Consider the following 9,031-nt stretch of genomic DNA (forward strand, 5'->3'; position numbering starts at 1 on the left):
TCACAGTGCACAAGTCAACTGCCCCCATGCAGCTCACTCCTGGATGAAAGAGACCACATCTGGCACTTTGGCAGAAGATGCCTTTTGAAAAAGCAAATTTTAGGGGCGCCTGGGTGGCGCAGTCGGTTAAGCGTCCGACTTCAGCCAGGTCATGATCTCGCAGTCTGTGAGTTCGAGCCCCGTGTCAGGCTCTGGGCTGATGGCTCAGGGCCTGGAGCCTGTTTCCGATTCTGTGTCTCCCTTTCTCTCTGCCCCTTCCCCGTTCATGCTCTGTCTCTCTCTGTCCCAAAAATAAATAAATGTTTAAAAAAAATTTTTTTTAAAAAGAAAAAGCAAATTTTATTATTTTTTTTGTCCTACAAATGTGTTAGACGCGAAATCTAATCTGTTTGGTAAGTGCATAAAAACATGTTAATCTAATGCTTTTTTGAAGGAAGTAATGAAATCTATCACGCGGATAGAAGGAGCTCTTAATGTGCTGGACCACTTTCCACCGAGACTATTCTTCATTGATATTCTCCACTTTGACAATACAATTAACGCCACTCGATGGATTCAGAGGAGAGTTCTTCACTGCAATGTCCAGCTTGAAAGTTACACTGCGTGGTTGCTGTTTGCGTTCGTTCCTCTTGACGACCTTCAAGGAGAGATAAGAAAGACACGATGAGACCCTAAGGGTCTGCAAGAGGGTCTCCTGTGTGGCCTACCCCCAGCCCCCTGCAGCCATTGTCTCTTGCTCCCTAGCATCCCCTGTCCTGTCTCAGAGGCTGCTCATTCTCTGTTTCCCATCTCCCCCAGCGCATCTTCTCTCTCCTCCTGCCCTGGCACCCGAATCTTTCCTGGTGCCCCGCCTAAGCGTCCACCGGGGTGGGGAGGAGGAACCAGGAAAGAAAGGGTGGAGCTGGTGCTCGCAGTGCTGAGTGCTGAGTCCTCAGGGAGCACAGAAGTGACGGGAAGCTTCCGCGGGTAAGTATGTTTCTCTGTGCAGTTGCTCTAGAGGAGAGGAACGTTGATGAGCGCATCCACAATTCCTACGTGGACTTTGTGAGTATGTGTCTATGTTCCTATGTGCATGGGAAAGAGTGTGGTGTCATATGGGTCAGGATGTGCACTGCACGACAGTGTGGTACCTTTGTCTCTAAGATACAGTTAGTGATTCAAGATCTTGGGGCTCCATGGTCCTTAGTGTCTGGTGTGAGTTCTGTTGACCCTCTTTCTCCTTACACTTCTCTGTGACGCTTATTAGACACACTTTCTGTTTTCCCCTTGACCCCTGTGCTCACTTGTTTTCCTTCTCAGGTGTGAAGTATTTCACCCCCAAGAGTCAGTTCTTCTCAACACTTCACCCTTATGGGTCTGGGTTTTTCAGTGAGTGTGCCCGTGAATCTGACTCTGGAACCCAAGCACTGGGGCCAGTGTAGGAATGGCGGGTCGACCGCAGACAGGCAGTGCCAATTAGGCCAAGGGCCTACCTTTCTCTGATAATGATCATCAGTATGTCTATCAATGGAATGGGAATAATGACGGTGTCTGCATCCCTGTTTCAGTTCCCAGCACACAAGAAGCACTCAGAGTTTTCTTATTGGGCCGCCTGGGTGGCTCAGTCGGTTAAGCGTCCGACTTCGGCTCAGGTCACGATCTCACAGTTCGTGGGCCTGAGCCCCGCATCAGGTTCTGTGCTGATAGCTCAGAGCCTTGAGCCTGCTTTGGATTCTGTGTCCTCTCTCTCTCTCTGCCTCTCCCCCACTCATGCTCTGTCTCTCTCTCTCAAGAATAAACATTAAAAAAATTTTTTTAAGAAGTTTTCTTATTATATCAATATACATGTTATCACCTTGAGATTTCTCACAAGCAGCATCGTTACACCCATGACTTTAAGAAAGATCTCTAACTGACAAATATTGCCGCTTCTGCTTTGGTATCTTTGTCCCTGAACCTCGCCTCTCTCCCTAATGCATCTGTCCAGGTAGTCACCACAATATGTTTTGCTAAAATCTCAAAGAGATCAAGCATTGTTCTGCTCCCCCAACAATTTTTCAAGTTGTCACCTATCTTCACAGGGATTTTTCCACTGGTTTCTGAAACAACGCTATACTACCTGCTCGGCTGACTCCTCCGTGTACCTTTCTGGCCTCCTCTTCCCACTGTGTTGACACCTGCTGTATTTTTCGCTTGTACAGAAGTCATGTTGTCTCTCACACTCTTGAGGAAATGCCTGAATCACTTCCTCTGCCTAGAGCGCTTTCCAACGTCCTCTTTGCTAAGAAAAATACTGCCGACTACAGTTTGATTTCCCTTTTCTGCCAGGCAGTGAGATAACGTATATGCACGTTTTCACTGACCCAGGCAGGGTCTTCCGTTCACCCCGTGAGGCAGAGACTTTGACCATTTCAGACGACCGATCAGGACAGATTGCCAACATCAGGAAGCGGTGAGTGATGGAACCAGGACTCAAAGCACGACTGTCCTATCCAAAGCCTTGCTCTCAGCCACCACGAGAAATTCCTTTCTTTCCCGCCTTCCTAATTTCTCCCAGTGTTTGCTTGTTTCACGTAAGTATCGTATCCTTTTGAAATCTGTGCGAATGTCATTTCCTCAGAGCCTCTTGAAACTCCTCCACTTAGACATGAGTGCCAGGTACGGTTCTGTTCTCCTCCCACTGGCTGCACCCCGTGTGTAAGAAGACAGGAGTCTGGTGCTCTCAAAACCCAGGCCAAACGATTTGCCTCCTGGGCAAACGAATGTTGTTCTACCAAGGTCTCACCTCCATGAAGCTGTACTTTCCACTTGTCAGTTTTAGCTTCTCCTTAATTTTTTTCAGATAAAAGCAGAAGAGTCGAACTGTGTCTCCTTCCGCGCACTCGATGCCGTAGCATATTTCACTCCCCACGACCTCCATGGTTCCTGTATCGTCTTGTATTACATAGACTGTTGTCTTCTTGTTATCTTTTTTCTGTAACGGAAATTGAACATCCCGTTTCTCTTTCGGCTTTGTTCAATGTTTTATTATTTATTTTTGAGAGAGAGAGAGACAGACAGAGACAGAGCACGAGCAAGGGAGGATCAGAGAGAGAGGGAGACACAGAATCCGAAACAGGCTCCGGGCTCTGAGCCGTCAGCACAGCGCCTGACGCGGGGCTCGATCTCACGAACCGTGAGGTGGTGACCTGAGCCGAAGTCGGACGCTTAACCGACTGAGCCACCCGGCCGCCCCCAACATCCTGTTTCTGAAGACATCATAACGTTGATATTTGAAGGAAGACCCCGGGGACACAGTGAATACAAGACATAAAAAAGCAATTAGAGGAACAGATACACATACAGCTTCGGCAAGGTCTTCTCCAAGAACTTTCGGCTTATGATCTTGCTTTGATAGTTTCCCCTTTCTTGTTCTAGATATTTTCTATCTGGCAACCTAGAACAATGAATTTTCTTCCTATTTCCTACTGCTTCACCACCAGGGAAGCTTTGATTCCTTCAAACACTGGAATCAGAGGAACCCGAGGGCTTTCATGGACTCCTTTACCTCCTGTTGTTCTGCAGAATGGAATGGACATGACCACAAGTCTTGATTCAGTAGATTATACAGAACCAACAGAACAAGTAAGGTTCCAGTAACTCACTACTTCTTTTTCCAACCTTCTCCATTAACTCACTCTTCTCCAAGTCTTATCTCCACTGACCTGGATCTTGCAGTTCACAAACGACAGAGTCTCGCTTCCTTAAGTTGTAACTCATCCATTGTAGAAATGCATTTCTCTTAAAGACAGAGTTGGAGGGTAATGTAGGTGACTTAAGGGGCTCTCCCAGAAGACAGATGTGTAAGATTATGAAGCAGTCAATCCTACAAGATGCCAGGTAAGTTCATGAAAGTTTGTGAATTCTGGGGAGACCTGAACACATCATACTAACTATTAACCTGAATTTGGACGTGCCGTACAAGTAAACTTCTCTGACACACGCACCCCCTTTTGGGGGATATAATGGAGTTGGACTGCCGTGTTTTCAACATATCTTGCGATGTCAGACCTTAGTGTTCAATGAACTGTTTAAATAACGTGTTAAATAAATAAGCTAGAGGAGATAGCCTTGCCCATGTCTATCGTTTGCCTATGTGGTAAAGGTAATCATATTCAGGAGGACATGAGCCGATATATTTATTACTCTGATTATGTGTCCCAACCAGAATGAATCTTTGGGAGGCTGATGGATTATTCAAAGATTTAAAAAAAGAGAAAGATAGATTTATACAGTTTTGGAGGAGCTCAGAGATAAGCACATGCATACTGATTCATGCCCTGATAACAGAGGCTGAAAATAATCCTGACCGGGGACACGACAAGATTTCTGGTGACACTTTTTCAAAGAACTTGCATGAAGGTATCTTGAGTACAAGACTACCAGGTCACTAGTCCCATTTCCTGTCACGTGGCTCTCTTGACCACCTACGTGTGGTCAAGAGACAGGCCTGAGAACTGGGCTCACCCGTCAGTCAGCACACACAGAACCTGGCGATCGAAAACAGTTAATTTCAGGTGTGGGTGGAGAACATGAAAACGAATGTGAAGGGATTACCTTCTGCAGGAGAAACAACCCAGACACGATTGTTGGAAGATTACCCGGATCTTCCTGGCAAAGATCTCTGATCTTCGGAGGGGTTTTTGCTCTTATCCAGATGTCGTTTGGGACCGCAATCCTCCGGTCATCAGGAGCTTTCTGCACAACCGACCTTTCGTTTATCTCCAGGACATTTTTGTATCGAATGTATCCTGACATGGTAATGACATTCTTTTGTTTGAATTCCTTTTTCAGCTTGATGTTTAAAACCTTCACTTGGAAAACTTGATTGGAAGTAGCCACCGTAGCAAGAAACACTTTTTTTTTCCTCTGCCCTGGGAATTCATACTCAATTGGATCTGTTGCCTTCAGTACCACCACTGTTATGGGGTCCTTTTGAAGGGTAGGCCTCCTAGGAGCCGCCTGATTTGGGGCTTGCATAGCTGGGTTCTGTGTTGGACAGAAATAGGAGAACAAAGGTAGAAGTTTCAGCATGGAATACCAGGTCATTTACTCGTGAGTGACACTTCGCTTATGACACTGGGGCCACAACAACCCTCGAAGATCGTTGGAGCTGGGGCCAGGCTCGAAAGGAGTCGCCTAACAGAAAGGAAAGGCTAATGAACTGAGAGCTTAGGTAGTAAAAGTGTAAGGCAGCAGACTGGGATGAGAGTCCAAACACCCTCAGTTGAACAGAAGAGCCTTTCCGAATTCAAGCACGATCCTGAGCCCGAGACATGCACAGAACTGTGGATGATAAGAGCATTGGCCTGAGCTAATGAGGGACAGATTCAAATATTTCTTTGACAGAGCAGATTCAGAACGAGCAAATAGAAAATGAATGTCAGGCATGTCTGGGCACAGCTCAGACTGCCAATGTGCACATGCTGTCAGTGGTAAAAAAGAAAAAAATTGACATGTAGCGTGAAAAGGAGAAAACATTTGAGGAAATAATGAGATAAACTTCTTGGAATGAAAGTAACATGAACATCTTCAGAGTGACTGGCCAAAAGAATGCCAAAAAGGAGAGTAAAGGAAAAACCCGTGTCAGGCAGGACGTAATGTTGAGACCCCGGAAAATACCTAAAACACCCAGGAAAGTTTGATTCCCAGAGAAAAAGTAGAGATCACTTAACAAAGTTGCAGAACCAGATTCTCAACAGCAAAACTACACTGCAGGACCTTTGTACAGCATTCTACCCAAATTCCATATCTGCGGTTTGGAAATCCCCCAAAAAAGGGAATCCAAAAGGGGTGTGTGTGTGTGTGTGTGCACGCGCGTGTGCGCATGCGTGTTAGTTAGGTGACAAAACTTATTAGGAAAATATCTGATGTGAGGTCTCAGGAGCCTATGTATATATTTTTTAAAAATCCCCATTAGTGTGAGGGCACATATGTCTTGCTACATAAACATGACTGAGTGTGAGCTGAGAGACAGGACTCAGATCTTCCTAGATCGTCAGTATAGTACCTGATAGATAGTGTGTGCATTTGTTAACCTTTCCTAGGTCACTCAAATTCTGAATTCCACAACATATGTGAACCCAAAGGCCTCAGAGCGAGGTTGTGAACAGGTATTGAAGGGAAAAACTAATTTTGAGACAAGAATTTTGTAGCAAACTGAAAATGGCATTTAAATGTGATGTCCTATAGGTGAATCTCTGATATTGACCAACATGGTGAACAGTCAGAAGATTTAGCAACACAAAGATACCTATCAAGCACTCTTTTGGAGATAATATTCCCCAAGAGATTAAAGGAGGTTAACATAAAAACACGCTGCAGACTAAAAAGGAAGTGAGGACAAGACCTCGGTTGAGTCTTTCAAAGTTGTAAAAATCAATAAAGCCCCAACGGAAGAGAAAGAAAACAGAAAGTAGGTCAACACAGTGGGGTGAATAGAGGAAGGAGAGATGGTATCTGTTCACTGAGCTGCTTGCCGGGGAAGAGGAGTCAGAGGCATTAACTTAAAACTATTGTTGAGGGGCGCCTGGGGGGCTCAGTCCGCTGAGCATCCAACTTGGGCTCAGGTCATGATCCCATGATCTCGCAGTCTGTGAGTTCGAGCCCCGCGTCGGGCTCTGTGCTGACAGCTCAGAGCCTGGAGCCTGCTTCCGATTCTGTGCCTCCCTCTCTCTCTGCCCCTCCCCCACTCATTCTCTCTCTCTCCCCCTCTCTCTCTCCCTCCCTCTCTCTCTCTCTCAAAGGCAAATAAACACTAAAAAAAAAAACAAAACCTGTTGGTGAAGAAGACAGCAAGACAACATAGAATAAGCACTCCAGAAAAATGCTCTGAATTAATCAAAATGGAGTATTTCACCGAATGGACATAAAGTGATAAACCCATTAAAAGACAAGATTTCAATGTTCAAGTAGCTTTACTTTTTTTTTTAATTTTTTTAAATTTATTTTTCAATATATGAAGTTTATTGTCAAATTGGTTTCCATACAACACCCAGTGCTCATCCCAAAAGGTGCCCTCCTCAATACCCATCACCCACCCTCCCCTCCCTCCCACCCCCCATCAACCCTCAGTTTGTTCTCAGTTTTTAAGAGCCTCTTATGCTTTGGCTCTCTCCCACTCTAACCTCTTTTCAAGTAGCTTTAGATGGTCCTTAAGTCAAAGACTAATCTGAACTGAGCTTTGCTGCCCAATGATAAAAGTTTTCAATTCCAGACAGATGCAACAGTTTAATTACATATTTGCCTAAGAGTTATAGGTACAGATTATTTATTATTAGTTTCTATTATCCTCATTATTATGAATAGTGTTATGACACGAGCACATTCCCCTCTCTCTCACTGTACATTCATATATGTGTTAACAGCTGAGAGAACCACAGGGAAAAATGGACAAAATCATGATTATACGTTGGTGCTCCCCTATGTCAACTACTGAAAAAAGCAAGAAAAAAAAAAACCACTTAGAAAAGTTGACCATCACTGTTCAACTTAAGTAAAAGCTTGATGTAATATTTAGAAATTCTGAAACCAATATTTGGAACATAACATTTCTCTCAAAAGCACACGACATGTTTGAGTACCAGGCTCTACAGAAGGACAAGCATCCCCCAGATTTGTCTCCAACCACCTCTTTTCTACAAACTGCACTACCCCATTTGCCTGAGCCTTGGAGGGAGGCTTGGAGGGGGTCCTGGGGGACCCGGATGCAGCCCCGCCCCTAGAAGTGGCAGGGGACTAGGACAGGTAGGAAAGTGCTAAGGTGCCTTGTACCCCTGTGAGTGCCCTGGTGAACCCGATCGATGCTCTATTCCGTGTGTGTGTGTGTGTGTGTGTGTGTGTGTGTGTGTTTGTTCCCAGGTTTTGTGAAACATATCCAGACATGGTTTCTATTGAGTATCATCGCATACTACTTTTTCCCCACCCTGTCCTGTGTCCTGTCTCCTCTACCCCGGCCCCCACCGCAGCCGAGAAGCTTCCAGGCAAGAAAGCCAAGGCCGTCTTCTGGATAGTTACTTTTGTTAGAAACAACCGCAGCATGAATTTTAGAATCTACAACAGTCAACATGCATTTCCCTTCCTTCAGGCCTCAGTCAGATGGAACGAAAGATGTCTGGCATCTTCCCCTGGCAGAGAAGGCTTAGAAGGAGCCACTATGGTTTTCAGTCTTCAGACACAGCTGATGGCAACCCCCCTCCCCTGCGCGCTACACACAAGGCTCAGACACTCACCCTTCCCCCGTACCTCGTGGTATCATCGAGCTGCCCAGATGTCCCCCACAGAAGTCCTGGCCAGACTCACCTCACTGACGACTCGCCACAGTCGTCCAGCTATGGAGATTTTCTTCCGAAATACAGCGATTGATGTAGGTTTGGTTTGAGTAGGAAGATACCACAGCAAAGCTCTCACAAACTGAACTGCAGGATTCTGCAATCTGAAATGCTCTGTAAAATGGAATCCTTCCAAGATAACTTGGGAAATTGCCATTGGTAAACGTCACAGAAGAGCTAAAGCCTGGAGCCCGCCCAGTGTTAGGAAACTTTTCCTGAGGCTCCTCCCATCCATGCCTTTAGCTTTGTCTTTTCTTAGTGAGAGAATGTGAGTCAGAGAAGCTTTCTCTTAAACATTTCAGTGACCATGAAAAGAGCTAAATTATCACTATTTTATTTTATTTTATTTTATTTTGTAAGAATGTCTGAAAGGAGTTTCAACTTAGAACTTTCTTATCCCAGCGGACTTTACTGTTGGTCAGTGGACCCTGGAGCCCCTTCAGTGAGGCTCAACTATCAAAGAGGAGAAGTGAGTCACCCACCCACAACTTCCTGTTTTCCTGCTTACATGGCACTCGATGGGAGGGAGATCTTAGGGAAATTATTTCCAAATAAACCTAAGTGACTAACAGGTTCATATCCTTGCTGCAATGAATCATCAAATCCTGGCAGATCAGGAAGATTCTACAAGAGAGGAGGGCCTACTAAAAAGGTTGTCTGCAATGTTGTGATCTGTATAGGAC

General features: G+C 45.3%; 1 protein-coding gene across 1 annotated transcript; it reads right to left on the minus strand.

The window, feature by feature from the left end:
• Positions 1-313: 313 nt before the first annotated feature.
• Positions 314-8,520, minus strand: LOC125155136 (myeloid cell nuclear differentiation antigen-like). Its single transcript, XM_047840008.1, has 4 exons — positions 8,320-8,520; positions 4,576-5,007; positions 2,765-2,953; positions 314-637 (listed from the first exon to the last, which is right to left on the minus strand). The coding sequence occupies exons 1-4, from the start codon at positions 8,503-8,505 to the stop codon at positions 500-502; spliced, it is 945 nt and encodes a 314-aa protein (XP_047695964.1). The 5' UTR covers positions 8,506-8,520; the 3' UTR covers positions 314-499.
• Positions 8,521-9,031: the final 511 nt, after the last annotated feature.

This window comes from Prionailurus viverrinus, chromosome F1, assembly GCF_022837055.1.
Source record: "Prionailurus viverrinus isolate Anna chromosome F1, UM_Priviv_1.0, whole genome shotgun sequence".
NCBI classification, from domain to species: domain Eukaryota; kingdom Metazoa; phylum Chordata; class Mammalia; order Carnivora; family Felidae; genus Prionailurus; species Prionailurus viverrinus.

Excerpts from the sequence above, each read along its gene's own strand:
- LOC125155136 (XM_047840008.1), bottom strand. The coding sequence starts at position 8,505 with ATGGCAATTTCCCAAGTTATCTTGGAAGGATTCCATTTTACAGAGCAT. Across the intron at positions 5,008-8,319 it reads TGTGGCGAGTCGTCAGTGAG|AACCCAGCTATGCAAGCCCC; the intron begins GTGAGTCTGGCC and ends TGTCCAACACAG. Across the intron at positions 638-2,764 it reads GAAAGTACAGCTTCATGGAG|GTCGTCAAGAGGAACGAACG; the intron begins GTGAGACCTTGG and ends CTCTCCTTGAAG.